Source organism: Stegostoma tigrinum, chromosome 5 (genome assembly GCF_030684315.1).
Source record: "Stegostoma tigrinum isolate sSteTig4 chromosome 5, sSteTig4.hap1, whole genome shotgun sequence".
NCBI classification, from domain to species: domain Eukaryota; kingdom Metazoa; phylum Chordata; class Chondrichthyes; order Orectolobiformes; family Stegostomatidae; genus Stegostoma; species Stegostoma tigrinum.
The window spans coordinates 79,487,391-79,511,314 of NC_081358.1; the positions used below are offsets into that span (position 1 = coordinate 79,487,391).

The 23,924-nt window shown below is 40.8% G+C and overlaps 1 protein-coding gene across 1 annotated transcript in view; it reads right to left on the minus strand.

The window, feature by feature from the left end:
- colec12 (collectin sub-family member 12) overlaps window positions 1-21,227 on the minus strand; it is a 188,420-nt gene extending 167,193 nt beyond the window's left edge. The window contains exons 1-2 of the mRNA XM_048530136.2: window positions 20,670-21,227; window positions 3,408-3,458 (exon numbers count right to left, since the gene is read on the minus strand). Coding sequence (XP_048386093.2) covers window positions 3,408-3,458; window positions 20,670-20,697 — 79 coding nt within the window. The 5' untranslated portion in view covers window positions 20,698-21,227. The remainder of the gene's footprint in view (window positions 1-3,407; window positions 3,459-20,669) is intronic.
- Window positions 21,228-23,924: the final 2,697 nt, after the last annotated feature.

A 23,924-nucleotide genomic window follows, 5' to 3' on the forward strand; every position in this document is an offset into this window, starting at 1 on the left:
TGTCATGCTCTCCAAAATATTGCCTTGGCTTGCTGCATGTTTCCAGCATTTCTGTTGTTTTTTTATTTCAGATTTTCGGTACATGCAGTATTTTGATTTTGTGCATAATTTTTCCAGCTATTAGTCACACAATCACTAATTGTGCAACTCAAGTCCCAAATTCTTATGTGTTCCCAGTGGTGAGTCAAATGTTGCAACTGCAAAATTTAGAAGTGAACGCTTTAGAGTCAAACATAGTAAGGGAAGAACTCAGTGAAGTTTGAATCCATATTATATAACCACCTTTGATCTTAGGTTCATATGCAGGCAACACCAATGAAATCTCGACGATCTAGAGTAAACATTCCTGTCACTTGTGACAATCGTAAATTTTCCAAAAACAATCTGAATTTCTTTTTCATTCTGATGTTTTTCCTGGACTGCATTTTCACCATACTGCTAAGACACTCCAATAAAAATAAACTGAGATTTCGAAACCTCAACCTCATCTTTGGTTGCATGTTTCACTATTTTTCAGTCAGCATAGTCAATACTGAAAGAAGTGCAGATATACTTAAAGCATTCGTAGAATTACTGTTCTTTTGATTTTGGATTTAATAATACAAGCTTGCTTCAATATGAAGTTCATGAATTTTCCAAACGTTTTGCATATTTAGCATTAACACTAGTCTGGGATTTGTGAAAATTGCAATTGATATTACTGCTTTCACAATTCTGAATTGATTTATTTAACACCTGATAATGTTACCTAGGTATAGACACCACTATTATGGATGACTTTGTTTCAACTGCTTTCAAGAAAACTCTTCACAGTTTAGGCTTGATCTATAACCATTGACACCTCTTTGAAATTCCTCTTGCTCCACCAAAGTAACTTTAACGGAAAAGTATATTTGTGAATGTTTTCAGCTAAACCTTGGGCGAAGCTGCAGTATTGGAACATGAAGGAAACTTCCAGGAAACTTTTCCAAAGAAACTTCCAGCCAAACTCTTGACAGATGAGAGGCAGCTGAATTGAAAAATGGGATCAGATATCAGCATGCCTGGCGTGGTCTTTCTGGCGGGTTGGGAAGGGTTGCGTCTGGAACTGGCTGGGATTATGGATGCTGTTCTGTCAAATGATATGTCCAAAAGTACAGCGGTCATACAATAAATGGATGGTCAAATATGTATTGTGTCACCATCAGTAGCAAGCTGTTTCTCAAGTAACTGTGCTGCAGCAATCAAAATGAGAACCAAAATGCTATAGCAATTGATATTAATGTGAACAAATGGTGTAGGCCTCCACATTAGAGAGAAACACAAATGATGCATTATTGTAAAGAGCATATTTCTAAAATTCAACCAAAAGAAACATGGACAATTCTGAGAAAAGACCTTCCTATCTAGGGAAGTTCATGAAGCCAAGTTGATCTTCTGAAGGACCTTTCCATTCACTAATTTAGCCTGAGGTGACTAATGCCTGCTTGTCTACTATGTGCCTAGAAAACTAAATCTTATGAAAATATCACACTATTCAGCTAATAAAGAAAATACTTGAATCAAAAGGACTAGCACAATAGTGCAGGCCTTTTGGTGCAGTAGTAATGTCAATCTCTAAGCCAGTAGCTCCAGTTTCAAGTCCCACTCCAAGATTTGTTGACCAGGGAAGGTGTATTCAGGACAAGGCTAAACAGGTTGTGCATTCAACTTGAAATCCTTCTGACATATTCCAATTGTGGGAGGTAACTGCAGGAGAGATTTCTAGTCAGCCATGTGATATAAAGAAATTGGAGCCCCCTACCATAACAATCCATACAACTTGCACACAAATGTATACATTGCCATAACAAGTCAGGTTCGTCATGGCGCCAGTTAGCTTTGTTGATTAGTGCCAGTCAGATCAATGCTATAAACATGATTCCTTCCCAGGTGGGGTGGATTTGGGCCCTGCCTCCTTGCTCTACTGCTCTACGTTTCGATGAGATCATTGCTGATCTAATACTCTTCAACTCTGTTTTCCTGCATTTTTCATAACCCTTGATTCCCTTACTAATTGTCTGTCTATCTCAGCCTTGAATATACAACCTTAAAAGCTCTCTGCATGAGAGAATTTCACAGGTTCGCCAGCCTTAGATGGAAGAAATTCCTTCTCATCCCCGACTTAAATGGTCAACTCCTAGCTTTGAAATTACACCCTCTGGTCCTAGACTCTCCCAGAAGGGGAGACAACTCTATCAAGCCTCCTAAGATGTAAGTTTCAAAAAGGCCTGCTCTCATTCTCCTAAATTCCAATGAGTATAGTCCAACCAAATTAATCTCTTCTCATTAAGAAATCACTCCATACCCAGGATCAATCTAGAACCTTCTCTGGACTGCCCCCAATGCCAATATATCTTTTCCTAGATTAGGAGATCAGAACTGTTCACAGTATTCTAAGTGTGGTGTGACCAACTTCTTGGATAGTTTTAGCAAGATTTCCACATTTTCATATTCTATTCCTTTCAAAATAAAGAGAAATCTTCTATTTGGCTTCTCTTTTACCCAATGAATTTGGATGGTAGTTTTTTTGTGATTTATGCAATAAAACCCCCCAATTCCCTCTGTACTACAACCGTCTGCAGTCTTTCTCCATTCAACTAATATTCAGCTCTTCTATTCTTCCTGCCAAAGTGCATAACATCACATTTTCCCACATAATATTCCTTCTACCAATATTTTGCACATTCACTTAACCTGTCTGTATGGCTCTGTAGACTGTTCTCCCCTCTGCTGCAACTCTCTGTTTTGTGCATTTGGTTTTTGGCCTTAACTTTCTTCCTGTTGATATTGCCTCCAAGTTGCTAGTTCACATAGACCAATGTTTTCTAATATCAAGAAAGTTACAATTTATCCCATTACAATTGATGCAAATGCTCAGAAGTCCTTTTCAGACAGTTTTAAGAACAAATATAGATTCTGTAAAAGTTTTAAAGTATTACAAATTTTCCTTACTGTACTCCTTCCAGGTCAAATGTTGCCACAAGAAAGAGAATTGAATACAGAATGTAAAATCTTAGCTTCCAGACAATCTACTTTTGTGAGATGTACTGAACTCTGAAACATAATTGGACTGAAAGTATTTGCTTTTAAATAGAATTTTTTTTTATAAACTTGAACAGTTTCACAGAATTCATTCAGAATTAAAGTCATCCAATGATACCCATTAAATCACTTGTAACTTAATTTCTACCTTTTCCAGATATATCTGACATAACAGGAAATTTTACTAGATTTATGCCAATGAAGATTTCTTTCCTCATCTCAAAACATCTGTTTTGGTACAGATTCTGTTATAAATTTAATGATGTTTCTTTATACGAAATTATGAAACCTTTAGCAAAAGGTTCTTTTAAGTTTTGAAAACTTTATTGGTAGTCGGGACTCACCAAATCTCTTGTAACCCATAGAATGCACTTCCTCTTCTTCACTGTAGTCGTCTGTTAGAACAAATAGTTTAATTAGTGCAACAAATTGAAGCATGGAATTAACGAATATTAACAGAAGAAAACAAAGACTTGACTCCTATATTCTGCATCAAATTATTAACTATAACGATTGTCAACTGGTTCAAGTTGTGTACATCTTTATTAGGAAAAGTCATTAAACAGCCACATTCCCTCACATCTGAATTTAATAGATGTTGACTTTTCCGTCACAATGTATTTTACATAAAAAACATCAGTCTTCTTCACCTATTGTCCTGGCTTATTTTGAAACAGCGTTTCCAGATTTGCCTTTTCTACACAGTTTATAGTGTCATAAATGCTTCTTACGAGATCATATTTCAATTGTTCCTTTCAAGGTTGAAAAGCTTAAGTTCTCATAACTCAGTATTTTATAGCAGGATGGCCTTATGGGGTTGCTCTCTGAAATACCTCCATATTTTTATTTTCTGCCTTGTGCCTTAGTGACAGGACCTTCACACAATATGTGTTTCTTGTCTTTTGTTTCAATAACAACTTGGATTTGTAAGCCATATGTAATATAGCACCAGATGCCACTACAGCCTTGAATGAAACAAGGACAAAAGAACTGAATTCAAAAGGTTAGGTGAGGCTGAATGCCCTCGACACCAAGACTGTATCAAAAAGCCTGACCAAAATGGAAATCAATGGGAATCCCTCACTATTGCTTGGAAAACAGAAAGGAAGATAATTGTTGTTGGATATAATCATCTCAGCCCCTTGGACGTTACTGCAGAAGCTCCTTAGGGTACTGTCCTGGACTGTACCATTTTCAGCCACTTCATCACTAACCACACCTCCATTATAAGGTTAGGTGTTGGAAGGTTTAATGATATTGCAGAATTCAGTACCATTTGCAACTCCTCAAATACTGAAACCTTGTACACATGCACTTGAACAATGTTCATGCTTGGATTGGTAAGACCCAAATGGCATACATTGGCCAGTCAATGACTGTACCTGATAAGAGAAATCCAAACCGCCACCTCTTGTCGTTCAACAGTATCACCAACACCAAATTCCTATTCATTAACATCCTGACGTTGATCACTGACCAGAAGGTTAACTGGACCACCCGTATGAATGATGCATCGGTACAGAGGTTCAGAATTCTTCAATGTATAACTTACCTTCAGACCATTCGACCCCTGACCAGCAGGACTGTGATGTAATACTCTCCAATTTCCTATATGAATGCAGCTCTACAAACACTCAAAAAGCTCAACAGCAACCTGACAAAGCAACTTCTATGATCAACAATCCAATCACCATCCTAAAAATTACCTCTACAAGTAGTGTGTTGCAGTAGCAGTGTGCCAAATACAAAATGCACTGCAGGAACTCACCAAGGGTCCTTTTGACAATGTCAGCTAAAAGCATAACCTCTATCACTTAAAAAAATGAGTGCAGCAGCCTTATAGAAAACTAGAACCTCCAAATTCCCCTGAATGCCATATGCTATCCAGACTTAGAAATCCTGTACATTTACTGTTCCTTATATAAATCCTATATATCACTGTCACTGGATCAAAATCATGGAACTGATTTCCTAATTGCACTGTAGGTGTACCTATACCAGATAGACTGGTAGGTTAACTCACTATCACCTTGATTGATTGACTTTATGGTTACATGTACCGAAATGCACTGAAAAGCTTTGTTAACGAGCGGCACAGACAGATCACAGCAAGCAAAGGATGCAGAGATCAAAAAGTCTTAGAGGTGTACAGGTTACATTCAGGTTACATTATTTGAGGCTAGGGTCCATTCAACAGTCTGATAATGGCCGGAAAGAAACTGTTCCTGAAACTGCTCACGCGAGTGTTCAAGCTTCTGAATGTTTTGCCTGACCGAAGAGGTTGTAGGAGGTCATTACCAGTGTGTCTTTGATGATGTTGGCCACCTTTCTGCAGCAGTGAGCCCTGTCAATAGAACCCATGGATGGAAGGTTGGCTTCTGTGGAGATCTTGGCTATGCACAGCACCTTCTGTAGTTTCTTATGGTCCTTGGCAGAGCAGTTGCCATACCAGGCCCTGATGCATCCAGACAGTATGCTTTTGATGGTACATCTGTAGAAGTTGCTGAGGCACCTTATGGACATGCCACATTTCCTGAGCCACCTGAGGAAGAAGAAGCATTGTTTAGCCTTCTTGACTGTCACATTTATGTGGGAAGTCCGAGATAGGCCATAGGTTATCGTCACTCCGAGGAACTTGGTGCTCTTCACTCTCTCAACCTCAGTTCTGTTGATGTAGATGGGGGTGTGTTCTCCTTTCTTTCTAAAGTTGATGATCAGTTCTTTAGTTTTGCCAATGTTGAGAGACAGATTGTTTTTATTGCATCATCTCACCGAGCCCTCTATCTCCCTTCTGTATTTTGACTTGTCATTGTTAGATACCTGACACATTACGGTGGTGTCATCAGCAAACTTATAGATGGCATTCATTTGGAATTTGACAACACAGCATAGGTGTACAGGCAGCACAGTAGAGGAGTGAGGATGCATCCTTGCGGGTTTCTAGTGTTCAGTGTTATTGTGGAGGCAGTGTAGTTACCTATCCTCACTGATTGCGGCCTATGGGTCAGAAAGCTGAGGATCCAATTGCAGAGGGCAGAGCCAAGGCCAAGGTCCCACAGTTTCGAAATCAGTCTGAAAGGGATAACGGTGTTGAAGGTAGAGCTGTAGTCAACAAGCAGGAGTCTGAGGAAGGTTCTTTGTTGTCCAGATGTTCCAGGGATGAGTGCAGGGCTAGGGATAAGGCATCCTCTGTGGACATTTTATGTCGGTAGGCAAACTGTAGAGGATCGAGGCAGGTTAGGAGACTGAAGTTGATATGGGCCATGACCAGGCTTTCAAAGCACTTAATGATTATTAAAGTCAGAGCTATTGGGATTTCTCAAGGGCATTTAGAGCTGGGCAACAAATAATATCTTTGCCAGCTATGCTCACAATTCACGAACAAATAACAAAGAATTCTCAAGATCCAGGAGGTAATCAACACCAAGTCAAAGGAGGTGATGTTAGGAATGATTACTAAAAGCCTGGTCAAAGACTTGAGTTTTAGGAGAGGTTTTAAAGGATGATAAGAAAATTAGAATCTAGCAAGTGGTTGAAGTTATAGGTTCGGAATTTCAGGTATTAGTGCCTGGAAAACAGAAGCACATTCACAACAATGGAATAAAGGATTTACAGATGCCTGAGTCTGAGCAACAAATAGTCCTCAGAAGATTTTATGACTGAAGAGGGTTACAGAGATATGGAGCGATGGTGCAACTGATAAATATATCTTAAATTATAGCTGTGAGAAATAATGTAAGCCAGTAAGCAGAGGGGTGATGCATGAATGGACAATAGTATAGAATCAGCCAAGCACTGGATGACCTGCAATTTGTGAGGGATACAGAATGGGCATGTTGTGAAGAGGGAAGAATAACTTAGTCTAGCCACTTGAGGTATTTTTTCGCTGGTCTTCTTTACTCAAGCATATGCAGAGAATGCAGAGGACAGAACAATTTCTCTCCAGTGACACTGAAGAACATTTACAGTCAATTTTATAGTGTCAAAGTTTAACAGATATGTGTTCACATGATCTACCAGCTGCACAAGTGGTTACATCGAAGTTTGTACAATATGGTTGATGGAATATTTGTTTCCTATTCAGAGTCCGCCCACATCTTGTTCTTGGCTGCTTGCTTGTTGGTCATGATTCATTCTCTCCCTGTCCTGCTCAGGCATGCTTGTGCTGTGCTAAGCCTTGTTGGTCAGAGTTTGCTTACTCCCTATGCTTGCCCAGACATGTTTGTGCTATATTAACCCTTTCAATAGGTCAAAAAGAACAGCAGAATAATCATTTCTGGTGGCGAGAAAGCTATGGATGAGAGTTTCAACAACAGTAGGGTGAGGATGGGCAGAGACGAACAATATGATGGAAGTCAAAACGGGATGTCTTTGTGAAGAAAATGCTAGTGGGCTGTAAACTTAATGCTAGGTCAAAGAAGTTAGCAAGTGTGCAGCCTGATGCAATGGATAGAAAAAGGGACTTAATCAATAACAATATTCAGAGAACTACTGAGCTTCAAAAATATTGATCTTATCTATGTTCAACTGGAGAGTTTTGCAACTGATCCAGAATTGGCTGACACAGGGTAGGCGGTGAAGAGGTAGAGCTGCATGTCATTGGTGGAGCCTGTCATCAGATTATGCTGCCAGAGGTGGGGGGAGTATTCAGATAAGGAACAATAAGGATAGGTCCTCAAAGGAATGTAGAGGTTAATGAGGGCTGCATTGTTGGAGATGCTCAGGCCCATTGGGTGAACATGAAATCAAGCAAGACTAGTACAACACTACAAGGGAAAAGAGACAAAAATAGAAGTTGCTGGACAAGTTCAGCAGGTCAGGCAGCATCTGTGAAGAAAAATCAGAGTTAACCTTTCGGGTCTGGTAACCTTCCCTCAGAACTCAGGCCTGAAATTTTAACTTTGATTTCACAGATGCTGCCAGATCTGCTGAGCTTTTCCAGCTACTTCTGTTTTTGTTTTTGATTTAGAGTTCACCGTTCTTTTGGCATTTAAGAGAAAAAAGGTATTTGAGGAAGATTGTGTGGTTATCCACAACTAAAATTGGAGTGAAGTCAAGAAGGATGAGGAGTGATGCTGTACCACCATCTGTTACAGGATGTCATTTGTGATTTCCATTAGAAGTATTACTGGCAGAAGCCTGATTACAGAGATTCAAGGATTAGGGAAGATGTGGGAAAAATGAGCATTGGTCATAATGGTGAAAGCATATTCACAGACTTCGAACAGTAAATGAAGTTTCAAAATGGTGATGACTCATACAAGCATTTGAGGGGTTAAGGGTTTCTTTCTCAGGGATTGAGACTAACAGTTGTCAAAGAAATGTGGACAATACCTGAGAAAGGGAATATTGGAACAACAAAGGGAAACAGGGAAATTAGTTGGTGGGAATCGATTCAAGACAGCATCAGATATGTAGATTGGGAGAAACTGTTTGAAGGTAAATGCACATTTGATATGTGGGAAGCTTTTAAGGAGAGGTTGATTAGCGTGCAGGAGAGACATGTTCCTGTGAAAATGAGGAATAGAGAAAGTAAGATTAGGGAGCCATGGATGACAGGTGAAATTGTGAGACTAGCCAAGAGAAAAAAGGAAGCATACATGAGGTCTAGGCGACTGAAGACAGACGAAGCTTTGCAAGAATATCTGGAATGTGAGAGCGAATCTGAAAAAAGGGATTAAGAGGGCTAAGAGAAGACATGAGATATTGCTGGAAAACATGGTTAAGGAAAATCCCAAAGCCTTTTATTCATATATAAAGAGCAAGAGGGTAACTAGAGAAAGTATTGGCCCACTTAAGGACAAAGAAGGAAAGTTATGCGCTGAGTCAGAGAAAATGGGTGACATTTTTAACGAGTACTTTGCATCGGTATTCAACAAGGAGAGGGACATGATGGATGTTGAGGTTAGGGATAGATGTTTGCTTAGTCTAGGTCAAGTTGACATAAGGAAGGAGGAAGTGTTAGGTATCCTAAAAGACATTAAGGTGGACAAGTCCCCAGGTCCGGATGGGATCTATCCCAGGTTACTGAGGGAAGCGAGAGAGGAAACAGCCGGGGCCCTAACAGATATCTTTGCAGTGTCCTTAGGCACGGTTGAGGTCCCAGAGGACTGGAGACTTGTTAATGTTGTCCGCTTGTTTAAAAAGGGCAGCAAAGATAATCCAGGTAATTATCGACCGGTGAGCCTGATGTCAGTGGTAGGGAAGCTACTGGAGAAGATACTGAGGGATAGGATCTATTCCCATTTGGAAGAAAATGGGCTTATCAGAGATAGGCAACATGGTTTTGTACAGGGAAGGTCATGTCTTACCAACTTAATAGAATTCTTTGAGGACGTGACAAAGTTGATTGATGAGGGAAAGGCTGTAGATGTCATATACATGCACTTCAGTAAGGCATTTGATAAGGTTCCCAATGGCAGGCTGATGGAGAAAGTGAAGTCACATGGGGTCCAGGGTGTGCTAGCTAGATGGATAAAAAACTGGCTGGGCAACAGGAGACAGAGGGTAGTAGTAGAAGGGAGTTTCTCAAGTTGGAGACCTGTAACCAGTGGTGTTCCACAGGGATCTGTGCTGGGACCACTGTTGTTTGTGATATATGTAAATGATCTGGAGGAAGGTGTAGGTGGTCTGATCAGCAAGTTTGCTGATGACACTAAGATTGGTGGAGTAGCTGATAGTGAAGGGGACTGACAGAAATTACAGCAGAATATAGATAGACTGGAGAGTTGGGCAGATAAATGGCAGATGGAGTTCAATCCAGGCAAATGCGAGGTGATGCATTTTGGAAGATCAAATTCAAGGGCAAACTATACAGTAAATGGAAAAGTCCTAGGGAAAATTGATGAACGGAGAGATCTGGGTGTTCAGGTCCATTGTTCCCTGAAGGTGACAACACAGGTCAATAGGGTGGTCAAGAAGGCATATGGCATGCTTTCCTTCATTGGGCAGGGTATTGAGTACAAGAGTTGGCAGGTCATGTTGCAGTTGTATGGGACTTTGGTTCGGCCACATTTGGATTACTGTGTACAGTTCTGGTTGCCACATTACCAAAAGGATATGGATGCTTTGGAGAGGGTGCTGAGGAGGTTCACCAGGATGTTGCCTGGTATGGAGGGTGCTAGCTATGAAGAGAGGTTGAGTAGATTAGGATTCTTTTCATCAGAAAGACAGAGATTGAGGGTGGACCTGATTGAGGTCTACAAAATCATGAGGGATATAGACAGGGTGGATAGCAAAAAGCTTTTTCCCAGAGTGGGGGACTCAATTACTAGGGGTCATGAGTTCAAAGTGAGAGGAGGAATGTTTAAGGGAGATATGCGTGGAAAGTTCTTTACACAGAGGATGGTGGGTGCCTGGAACGTGTTGCCAGCGGAGGTGGTAGATGCAGACACATTAGCATCTTTTAAGATATATTTGGACAGGTACATGGATGGGCAGGGAGCAAAGGGACACAGACCGTTAGAAAATAGATGACAGGTTAGACAGAGGATCTTGATCGGCGCAGGCTTGGAGGGCCGAAGGGCCTGTTCCTGTGCTGTAGGTTTCTTTGTTTCAGGTGGATTTCATGGACAAGCTGAAGCTGGAGAGGGTTTGTAAGATAGTAAGTTAGAAATTAGAATATGTCACAGGTTCAGGGATAGATTGGACATTATGAGAGGTATGTCCAGGAGGAAGGGGGTCTGAGTCAGAAGGAGATGAAGGTGATTGTCTTCATCTTAGGAACAAAAAGGTTGATAAGCATGCTGTTACAGCTGAGGTAAAGAGTATTGATAAAGAAAGGTTTAATGAGATACTGGTAGAGGAGGAAAGGCACTGGGATTTGTATTTGATTTTCAGGATGATCCGAGACTAAGATGCAGATCGGAAGATTAGAGCATAGACATCTAGTGTTTGATGGATTTTAAGAAAAGGAAAACCTGCATTTAGATAGCATTTTCAAACATGTCAAAGTGTTTCAGCGAGTCAACTATTCTTGAAGTATAATCGCTGTGTATTCTAGGAAAGGGTAGCTATTTTGTGCACATCAAGATCCCACCAACAGCAATTTAACAATGGTCAGATAAACTTTTCTTTGGTGACTGAATGATAAATATTGGCCAATATATAAGTGATAACTTCCTGTCCCTTCTTCAGAATAATGCAATGTGATGTTATAAATCAGGCAGAATTAAGGCTTAGGTTAGTGTCTCATTTGAAAAGTGGTACTGCACTGGAGTGTCAGCCATGACTAAAGAGTTCTCAAAATGTGTCAGATCATTAACTGTTTCTATTTCTACAGATACTGCCAGAACTGCTGAGTTTCTCTCACATTTTCTGCTTCTGGTTTAGGCTATAACAGAGTCAGGCTTTTTACTGGCACATCTATTGTGTTGAGATAATGAGTAGCTTAGAGTGACTGCTGTGAACTGAGAATCAATGAATAACTAGGAAGCTGGAATTGTGAAAGAACAATCCAACAAACTTGGCCAAGAAAACTTTTCTGGGAGCATAAGTCAGGGTAAGTGGCTGGTGAGGATCAAGAAGCAATCAGTCTGCGGATAAGCCATTGAAAGGCTATATTGTTTCTTGCTAAACTATTCTAAGTTTAGAAAATTACTGTTGGTACTATTAGTGAATAACATATTAGTTTGTTAAACATTCTTCCCTGTTATTTTAACAAAAGTTGACACACTAATTTAAAATAGAATATCACTTCTGTTAAATTAGGTGACAAAAGCAATGCTAAAGAAATAAGTACGTTTAGCAGGGTTCATCAACATCAACCTCCTCCTCATCAGCGACTTTGACAAAAAATAAGTCCTTGACTCATAGCAGTCTTCCTACGTTGCTCTATCCTTTGCCAATACTTTTCAATGTCAAAATCATCCTTAAAGTTTCAAGCCATTAAGTGCTCATACCCAACTTTACCAAAAATAATTTTCAGGATATGGTTTCAAAATAAATTGTTGAAAATGAACAGGAGAGTCTACAAATAGCTCCTGACCATGGTAAATGTCACAGGACTTTGGAATTTCATTAAAAAAATGCCTCCTGCATCATTTTAACCTACTACTTTCTGATTATAGAAAGAAAATATAATGTCCTTCTAGGTGAAACTTTCTGCAAGAGATGATGAATATGATCACACATTTACGGTTCGGTACAAACACGGTTATGTTATGGAAAAATAAATATCTGCTACTGAAGATGTAGAGCTGGATGAACACAACAGGCCAAGCAGCATCGGAGGAGCAGGAAGGCTGATGTTTCGGGCCTTGACCCTTCTTCAGAAAACCTTGTTGTTCTACACCTTGTTATCTCAGATTCTCCAGCATCTGCAGTTTCTACTATCTCTGCTACTGAAGGCCCACTTCCCATCTAGTGCCATGAACCCTTCATTGAATTTATTGGGAATCCGTGCTGTGATGATGAGGATACTGGCCGAGCATGCATAAATTTAGAGTCATAGAGTCAGAAATGTCCAGCATAGAAACAGAGCCTTTGGTCCAACTTGTCCATGCCGACCAGATATCCTAAATTAATCTAGTCCTATTTGTCAACATTTGGCCCAAATCCCTCCAAAACATTCCTATTCAAAGAACAAACAACAAAAAGCAATACAGCACAGGAACAGGCCCATTGGCTCTCCAAACCTGTGCCTACACATTCTGCCCTTCCATATTAAAACTATCTTCGTTTACAGGATCCATATCCCTCTACTTCCTTCCTATTCGTGTATTTGTCCACATGCATCTTGAATGCTGCTATAGTGTCCGCTTCTACCATCTCTTCCAGATGCACGTTCCAGAAACTCACCACCCTTTGTGTGAAAAACGTGCCTCACATATCTCTTTTAAACTTCCCCCCCCTCGCACCTTGAACCTGTGTCCCCTAGTAATTGATCCCTCCACCCTGGGAAAAAGCTTCATTCTTTCCACTCTATCTATGCCATTCACAATCTTGTAAACTTCTATCAAGTTGCCCCTCAACCTCCTGCATTCCAGTGAAAACAAACCCAGTCTATCAAACCTTTCTTCATAGCTAAAATTCCCCATACCAGGCAACATCTTGGTAAACCTTTTTCTGTGCCCCGTCCAAAGAATCTACATCCTCCTCGTAGTATGCTGACCAGAACTGTACGCAATATTCTACGTGTGGCCTAACTAAAGTTCTATAAAGCCACAGCATAACTTGAATATCTTTTACACAATGCCCCTTCTAATGAAGGCAAGCATGCCATAGGCCTTTTTTCACTACCTTATCTACCTGTGCTGCCACCTTCAGTGGTCTGTAGATCTGCATACACAGATCTCTCTGCATATCAATACTCCTAAGGGTTCTGCCATTAACTGTACAATTTCCATCCGTACTTGACCTTCCAAGATGCATCACCTCACATCTGTCCAGATTAAACTCCATGTGCCATTTTCCTGCCCACGCCTCCAAATGATTTATACCCTGATGTGGCATCTGACAATCATCCTCACTATCCGCAAGTGCACCAATCTTTGTATCATCTGCAAACTTACTAATGAGGCCACCTATGCTTTCCTTCAACTCATTTATGTAGATCACGAACAGCAGAGAACCTAACACTGATCCCTGTGGAACACCACCAGTCATGGCCCTCCATTCCAAAAAGCATCCTTCCACTGCTACTTTCTGTCTCTATGTCTAAGCCAGTTCTCTCTCCATCTTGCCAGTTCACCTCAATACCATGTGACTTCACCTTCTGAACCAATCTGCCATGAGAGGCCTCGTCAAAGGCTTTACTGACATCCATGTACAGAAGATCAACTGTGTTTTTCCTCATCAGTCATCTTCATCACCTGCTCAAAAAACTCAATCAAGTTAGTGAGGCACGATCTACCCCTCACAAAACCATGCAGTTTATCATGAATCAGTCTATTTGCTTCTAAATGCTTATAGATCTTGTCCCCAACAATCTTTTCCAAAAGTTTCCCTACAACTGAAGTGAGGCTGACAGGTCTGTAATTTCTTGGATTATCCCTGCTACCATTTTTAAACAATGGAAGAACATTAGCTATTCTCCAGTCATCTGGGAACCACACCTGTGGCCAAAGAGGATGTAATGATGTCTGTCAATGTTTCACCAACTTGTTCTCTTGCAACCCCCAATATTCTGGGATAGATCCCATCAGGACCCAGGGATTTACCGATCTTAATACTTTTTAAGACACACAACACTTCTTCCTTTTTAATAGCAACTTAGCTTAGAAATATGACACTCCTTTCTCTGAGATCTCCTCTACAAATTCCTTTCCTTTGGTGGCTACTGATACAAAGTATTTGTTTAAGACCCCACCTATCTCTTCTGGCTCCATACGTTCCCTTCTTCGTCCTTGAAAAGGCCAACCCTTTCCCTGGCTACCTTCTTGCTTTTTATATATGTATAAAAAGCCTTAAGGCTCACTTTACTTCTGTTTGCCAATGATTTTTCATGTCCCATTTTAGCCCTTCTAATTTCTTGCTCAAGTTCTTTCCCTCTTTCCTTATATATTTCAAGGGCTTTGTCAATTCTCATCCTCCTAGACCTTATGTACGCTTCCTTTTTATTTTTGACCAACGCCATAGCATCCCTGGTCATCTCAGGTTCACATAACTTGCCATACCTATCCTACATTTTTGCAGCAACGTGCCTCTCTTGAACACTTATCAACTGCTGTTTTAAATACATGTCTGATGTGGATTTACCCTCAAACAGCCTCCTCCAATCAACACTCTTCAGTTCTCGCCTATTATTGTTGAAGTTCACCTTCCTCCAATTTAATACCTTCACTTGAGGACTGCTGTTATTCATATTCATGAGTACCTTATGGTCACTACTCCTGAAATACTCTCCCTCTGAGACTTCACTCACCTGGTTGGGCTCTTTACCCAAAACTAGGTCCAGTATAACTCCTTCCCTGGTTGGTCTGACTACATACTGTGTCAAGAAATCCTCCTGAATGATCCTTACAAATTCTACTACATCCAAGCCCCTAGTATGAATTGTGTCCCAGTCAATGCAGGAGAAGCTAAAATCATCCACCACACCTACTCTGCTCTTTTTACACCTCTCCAAAAACTGTCTACATATTCTCTCCTCTATCTCCTGCTGGCTATTGGGAGGCCCAAAGTATATTCCCAGCATTTTGATTTCACCTTACCTATTCCTAAGGTCTACCCATATTGCCTCGCTGCACAAGTTCTCTGACGCATTCTCCCGCAGTTATGCTGTGAGATACTCCTTTACCAATAATGCTACTCCCGCAACCCTTTTACATCCCTTTCTATTCCACCTGGAACATCTAAAACCTGGGACATTCAGCTGCCAATCCTGTCCGTCTTTAAATCAAGTCTCCATAATCGCAATTGTGTCATAGTTCCAAGTACTAACCATTGCTGTGAGTTCATCTTGACAAATATATTTCTTGAATTGAAACACATGCATTTCAGACCACCTCCCCTACCCTTTTCAACAGCATTTCTCTGCCTGTTCTTAATCATGCTTGCCCTGCTTTCTACATCTCCCCCAATTTCTGCACCTACTGCCCTACTCCAGTTTGCCACCCCTGCCACACTAGTTAAATGCTGTCCAATCACCCTATCAAGTAGCTCCCACTCACCCTAAGTCCCAGCTCCCCAAGAACTGTTCCCAATGCCCCATGAATCTGAAACCTCACACCACCTTTTCAGCCATGTGTTCATCCTATATATCCTGCTGTTTCCACTCTGACTAGTTCGTGGCACTGGTAGTAATCTTGAGATAACTGCCTATGAGGTCCTACGTTTCAATTTTGTCCCTAATTCTCTATATTGTTTTTAGGACCACATCCCCTTCTTTTAACCTATGTTTCACAACGTGTACCACGACCACTGGCTGTTCACCCTCCCTCTCTAGAATGTCCTGCAACTGATTCAAGACATCCAGGACCCTAGCACCAGAGAGACAACAGACCATCCTGGACTTCCGTTTCTGGCTACAGAATCACCTATCTATGCCCAATATGATTGAATCTCCTATAACTATAGCATTTCTATGCCAATTTCTCCCTCCCTCTGCAGCACAGCAAACTATGGTGCCAAGAATTTGGCTGTTGCTGTTATCCCTGAGAGACCATTCCCCTCAAATGTATCCAATACAGTATATCTGCTTTGCAGGGCAATAGCTGCAGGGGATTCCTGCACAGCCTGTTTAGCCCTCATGCTCTGCTGATGGTCACCTATTTCCTACCTGCCTGGACAGCGTGAATCTGCGGTGTGACCAATTCTCTAAACGTGCTATCCATGACACTGCCCTCCTTGTGAATGCACCACAGTGTCCCCAGATGCCACTACAATTCCACAATTTGGGTTTCCAGAAGCTGCAACTGGAGACACCTATTTCACACGTGCAGGTCCCAGGCACCGTTCATCAACAGCAGGTTCCTCCACGATACCCTCTGTGAAGCCCAGTCCCAGAACGCAAATGGGTGATGTCTCAGCATCCTCTGGTCAGGTCATACACCCATCTAGATTACTTTTACTATCATAATTTTACCAACCTCCACCATTTCCTCTGCTAGCTCATTCCATATACACATTACCCTGCCCAAGAAAAAGTTGCCCATTAGATCCCTTTTAAATCTTTCCCCTCTCAGCTTAAAGCTAGGACCTCTAGTTTTGGACTCACCACTCCAGGGAAATGATCTGGTCTATTTACCCTATCCATGCTCTTCATGATTTTATAAACCTCTATAAGATCACCCCTCAGCTCCCCGACACTCCAAGGAAAATAACCATAGTCTATTCAGCCTCTCCCTATAGCTCGATCCTCCAACCCTGGCAATATCCTTGTAAATCTTTTCAGAACCCTTCCAAGTTTCACAACAACCTTCCTATAGCAGGGAGACCAGAATTGCATGAAGTATTCCAAAAGTGGCCTAACCAATGTCCTGCACAGCTGCAACATGACCTCCCAGCTCCTATACTTAAGGCATTGACCAATAAAGGCAAGTGTACTAAATGTCTTCTTCACTACCCTGTCCACTTGTGACTTCACTTTCAAGGAACTATGAACCTGTGCCCCAAGGCCTCTTTGTTCAGCAACACTTCCCAGGACTTTATCATTAAACACATAAGTCCTGCCCTGGTTTGCCTTTCCAAAATGCAGCACCTCACATTTATCTACATTAAACTCTATCCGCCACTCCTCGGCCTATTGACATTTCTGATCAAAATTCCATTGTACTCTGAGGTAATCTTCTTTGCTCTCCACTATAACCCCCATTTCGGTGTCACTGGCAAACTTACTAACCATTCCACTTATGGTTCACATCCAAATCATTTATAAAATGACAAAAAACAGTGCAACCAGCACTGATCCTTGTTGCACACCATTAATCACAGACCTCCAGTTTGAAAAGCAACCCTTCACCACCACAGAGATAGTAAGAACGGCTGATCCTGGAGTCAGAGATAACACAGTGTGGAGCTGGAGGAACACAGCAGGCCAGGCAGCATCAGAGGAGCAGGAGGCTGATGTTTTGGGTCGGGACACATCTTCAGAAATGGGGCGGGGTGGAAGTCTTCTCCATTCAAGCCAGTTCTGTATCCAAGTGGCTAGTTCTCCCTGGGTTCCATGCAATCTAACCTTGCTAACCAGTCTACCATGAGGAACCTCGTCTTATGGCTGTGTTATCCAAATAGCGACTGTGTGAGGAGCTTTGATATCTGTTGTTCACCTACAGTGGACTGCTGCCACTGTATGTTGTGAGGGAGTGAATGTTTAATGCAATTAACTGTTACCCAGTGAAGAGCTCATGATGATGCTGCTTGGGCAGGAAGTAAGTCAAGATGACTCCTTGATCACACACCTGATGATGGAAATTCAGAAGAAAGTCAACTACCAGACGTAATCCAGTGGCAAGCTGGGACTGTCCAAAATCTTCCAGTCTTTCTGGCTAATTGAATGAGGAGGTGTTGGTGTGAGATTCTTCCCTCTTACATACACAAAATGCAGAACATTTAAACCCTTAGGATGGTCCTCAATGGTGAATGAGAGTGTTGCTTACAAGTACCCTGCTTCAGTTTGGCAGCATTCCATGCAAATCAGGGCTATCTAAACTTCATCACTGCCAACCCTCACTCAAGCTCCCTGAACTTCTGTAAATGGGATTTGTTCCTGAAGTGAACAAAAACAGACGTTGCTAGAAAAGTTCTGTAGGGCTGGCAGCAGCTGTGAAGAAATGTCAGAGTTAACGTCTCCGGTCCGGTGACCCTTCTTCAGTTTCTGAGGAGTGTTTTGCTCTCACATAGTCTAAATTGTATTTCTCAACAGCTATAATAAGAAACTCAAATGTGGTGATGGATTTCTGCCTGTTGCAAAGCAGAAGAAGAGTGGGGGGTCATGGTCTTTTTTTTATTTATTCCTTCACAGGATGCAACAGGCTGGGCAAATGTCTATTGCAGTTCTTAACTACTCTTTTTGAACTACTACAGAGCATCTTGTGTACATCCACAGTAATGTTACGACAGGAGTTCCAGGATTTGAAACCAGCTACAATGAAGGGATAGTGGTCTAGTTCTAAGACAGGATGTTGTGTAGCTGGAGGTAAACCTGCAAGTGGTGCTGTTCTCATGTATTTGTTGCTTTTGTAACTCTAGTTGGTAATGCTCATGGGTTTGGAAGGTGTCATTAAAGGGCACTTGATGAATTGTTGCACTGTAACTGTGGATGGTACACACTAATGCCACTGTATGGTGTGGGAGTGAATGTTTAAGATGGTGGTGGATGGAATGCTGATCAAGTAGGCTGTTCTGTCCAAAATGGTGCCAAGCTTCTTGAGTGTTGTTGGAGCTTCTCTCATTCAGGAAAGTGGAGAATATTCTATCATATTCCTGATATGTGACTTGCTGTTACTGACTGCTACTTTAGGGAGTCAGGAAGTGAGCTCCTTTCTTGCCACAGAATGCTAGCCTCTGACCTGTTTGTGTAACCACAGCATTTATATGGCTGCTCCAGTTTCTGGTTAACGATAATCTCAGAATATTGGTAAGAGAGATTTGGCTATGTCAATTTTAGTGAAAGTTAATGGGAGATGGTCTGATTTTCTGGATTTGAAGATGGTCATTGCTTAGCATTTATGATGCCTGTCAATCATTTCAGGTCTGTTAACACAGCTTTGAAGGACTACTTCCACTTCAAATTCAGAAATGTTAGCTAGCCATAATTTCTCTCTGTTTTTAAATGCTGACATGTTTGATTCTGAAGTGTGGGTTATGAGAGTTTATCCACAATTCAATTTGAAGGGTATATCAGCTGTTCAATCTGGTTCTTGTCCCTTATATTGACCTCCTTCCAATACCTCAAAACTGAGATAAATTTACCAAGAAGCCAACAACTGAAACAGATCAGGTGGAAGATACTGGTGTTGGATATCAGTTGCCCCAGACTTGTCATTCTAGTTTTTAAAAAAATTGCTGTCAAGTGCAATGCAAGCAAAACAGCAAGTCAAATGGTTAAAATATCATGAGGGGCGAGCAACCCCCAGTGCTAGCCCCTCAACTTTCAACTAATTACACGAAGTTCACTTATCATACTGGCAATGTAGGTTCCCTTATCTGTGGATCAATCCGATTCAGGTTACGTTTTGCACATCGCTGAAAATTTTTCTGGCGCTGTTGAGCGTGTTTACAGAGTGATGAAATTGTTAACCGTTGCATTAACAAAAAAACTACTTGTAACGTCGAGAACCGCGTGCTTTCAATGCAATATCGAGTCTGAATACTGCTGGGATTGTAAACTTAAACAATACAGATCCTTAACTGAAATCACCACAGTTTGATGAGTACGTTCAAGTGGAATCCACTAATTCACGGGCAGTGAGCAGGTAAGAGTGTGAATCAAAATAGAAGTGGGGCTGTTCATGGAGGAGCCAGGACAACTTTCGGCAGGGACACTTACAACTCTAGTTCAATAGATGTTTTCCTTTGGAAAGTCTGGATAGTGCATTTACTGGAGAGATTTGGGAGCCGCTACAAGCAGCCAAATAACTTTAACACAGCTCTCGGACCGCTGGCATATAATTACTACCAGATGTTTTTTTAGGAGAAACAAATTAAAGGACATTGCAAAACCCGGGGTCAAAATGCCTGCTTTCAGAATGTCGAATAAACAACACGATCGAGGGACGTGGAGAATTCAACTTGCGAAAGGCTATTCATCATTATTCATTGATATTTATGAATCATGAATTAATCGATCACTTCTGTAGGACCCCCAGGACAGGGGGAAAAAACAGCAACAAAACCCAACAGAGCGCCAAGTAATCCGGACCCCCACAAAGTTCAGTGGAAAAAAATTAACATTCAAGAGAAGACTCCTTCATGTCATTCAAACAACTTGCTGATGTTGACAAAACCAATCACTTAACTAGAGTAAGGTGATACTTAATGTTTTGAACATTGATTTTGCACACAATTAATTTTCAATGAAGTGAACAGTATGTAACGATGTCTTGTTGAGCATGGATACAATACACGTCACGCGCTCATCGAAATCTAAGATTCCTCACGTTAAATATAGGAAGGGATAAGATACTTCTCGAGTTATTTAAATTTCGCTCTAACTTTGAACCTACCTTTCATTTTGGCGGCGAAACGGCTCATTAAAATAAACAGGAAACAATGTTCTGACTCCACAAAGCTAATAAAGCGATACCGGTGTTTTGATATTTCTATGCTGCTTTCATGGTAGATGTCTGGGTAGGTAGCAATTTCCTTCAACTGAGTAACCAATATTCAGAGCTCTCAAATTAACACACGTTCTTAGGGTTTCTTGTTAAGTTTTCTTTTATACGTATCCAGCTAAGATTCAAATATCCGTTGGCATTGGAAGAGCGAGCAACCCCGAATGGCTTGGAGAATGTCTCGCCAATCTCTCCTCTCTCGAGTTGCAAGCTGCACTCAGCAAAGTGTTTGGATATTTGAAAGTTTCAAGTCGAGGATTTTACTCGCTGGCTGCTATCAAACCACAAAAATGCAAAACGTAAGAGGAAGTCCCCAGCCTGCAGGCTCTCTTCTAGCACGTGTTTCCATCATCTGCCTACATCTCTTTGCATTTGTTTACAATGGGGATGAATGCAAATTCCGCTGGAGCCCCAGGTACTGCCTTGAGCGAATACCAATGGGTGATATGTCCGGGTCGTATTACACATTACGTGACTCGTAAGAGAAACGAGTGCAAGGAATCTGGTTTTCATTTGGTCTCGGTGCAAAACATCACAAAACTCTTAGAGGCAGCATCGCGCAGTTTTGCGTTGAAACATTTCTTTTGTTCTGTCTTTGCTTTTGTCTGGTTTTGAAGTCTTCCTGCATACTGTCTAACCAAATCAAGATGGAATAACAAACTGACATATCGCAAGTCGCTGCTGTTTTAGTACATTATAAACAAACATAGCTTCTTGGCTTTTCTATTTTGATCTCAACTTAGATTGGAGTTATATTGAAGAGGAGTCAGCAGCAATGAACCATCAATTTAGGAAGAGTGAGGATTTTGGCTAGAAGACACTTTATGGTACTGTACATTGGATGTTTTGTGGTAGGGAACAGTGAGGCAGAAACCATTGCAACTTAAGAGAAATGTTGATAACTTGAAATCAGCTCATTTATAAAAAATGAGGCACAGTAATGATAGAGGGAAAGGCAAACATTGAGAAATGGCTTCTAGTGAAGAACTGGCACAGCAGTGACACGTAGATTTTTCTGTGCATTGTACGATTCCATTAACCATTTAAAACACAGAATTAAGATAGTCTTTTGATAGTCAATTTGCTTTTGATGCTAGACACAACTGAAATCAGATTTAATTGGGGTTCAAATTCATAAATTCACTTCTTAATTCCATAACATTTTTCAAACCCATAACCTTCCAAAGAAGAAACCCTCAGGTTGTTCTCCCCCCCACCATTACATCTCCTCTGTTTGGTGTTCTTCATTTTATCAACATCCCTCAAACTCCGAAATCAATTTTTAAATCTGAACTTGCTTCTCCAGCCCTTTCTGTAGGATTCTTTTGAAAAACTCTTTGGCTAGGCATTTGGTCACCTTTCTCTTGGTTGAGCATCAAGTTTCTTGTTTGTGAAGTAGTTTGCATCAACATTAAAGGCATTGCAGCAGATTTTGCAATCAACAACAAAGTGCACTTACCACTGACCATGAAATTACTCTGTGAATCCCAGTGATGTCTCTGGTCAGAATTTCACCCCTGGCACTATGCAATAGCTAATTTCAATGACCTTTACAGGGCATTCATACGTGGAACTAGTGCAATGACATCAAATTGCCTGAGCAGCAGTCATACAGAAGGATTTCATAGGGAAACGAATAGGACCAAACAGCATTGAGGTATACTAACTTCAAAACTGTTTATATAGAGCAAGTTAAAAGTTTGTAATATACATTGGGGGTAATGGTAGAAACAAAAATGTTTTTAAAAGATGACTAAAAATTTAATTGATTTATTGTTTAACAGAATTTCATTATGATAAAATTATTTTTTCAGGACAAACAAATTTTACCAATTACACCTGGAGGTATAACCTTTCTGAAGTTTCAAGCATTTTTGGGCCTGGGGAAATTGAAATTCTTGCAGATTTTTGCAGAATAAGAACAAGCTGGAAAATCTAAGCAGTTTAGGAAGTAGCTGAGGAGCGAAATGCACTTAATGATTCAGGTCAATGACCCTTCCTGATAAAAGCTCAGAAACTTGAAACATTAATTTAAATTATTTCCAGCAATGCTGCCTGACCTGCTGAGTCTATCCAGTTTTCTTTGTTATTGTATTGTCTCTGTACCTCTGACTGAAACTCTCAATGAATGATTAGGTAGCCACCAATCCTGGATATCCTGTGTCCCTAAGAATCCATCCTTGTACTTTGAGGGTTGTAGTGAAGACCAGAGATAATGCAAAATGGTGCAGTATGAAAGAGACATGGCAGTTGTTCGGATAGCGACGTCCATGTGCAAGAAGATGCTGTTATGGTCACAGTTCATTTGATCGTTGAAGGAGAGGAAGGTCTTCCTGAAGTGAATTTGACTGGTTAGTCATAAAAACATCGGAAACTTGAATAAGTCTATCGAGCCTGCTGCACCATTTACGATGATGGTTAATAGGATTCTGCAATGCCTTTTACTCATACTTGCTCAATAATCCTTTACACTATTGGTGATTGGAAATTTATACAACTCTAAATATACTCAAAGGCTGAGCTTCCACAGCATTCTGTGGTAGAGAATTCCAAAAATTCACAACACATTGAAAAAATAAATTTATGTTCATCTCAACATAATTATTATTTTTAAATTGTACCCTCTGATTCTTGGCTCCCCAGCCATGGAAAATACCTAATATTGCATTGACCCTGTCTATCCTTTAAGTAATCTGTAGGTCGATATGATCACCTCTCACTCTTTTGAATCTCTAGCGAATACAATTTCTCTTCATAGGATGGTCTCGTCACCCTGGAAAAAAAATCTAGTGAGCATTCATTGTACTCCCTCTATGAATTGAACCAAGACTTCACAGCTTCTGTACTCAAATCCTCATGTGATAAAGGCTTACATTCCTAATAGCTTGCTGCACCAGCATGTTAGTCTTCAGAGACTTATTGACATGGTCAGCCAGGTTTCTATGCACTTCTATTGTTGCACTATCCAACCTCTCACCATCTAAGAAATATTCTGCACATGCGTTCCTTCTGCCCAAGTGGATAGCCTCACATTTTCCACATTATATACCAACTGCCATGTTCTGCCCACTAACTAAGCCTGTCCAAATCCTTCCAGAACTGCTTTCATCTTTCTCACAACATTCATTCCTGCTGGGCTTTACATTA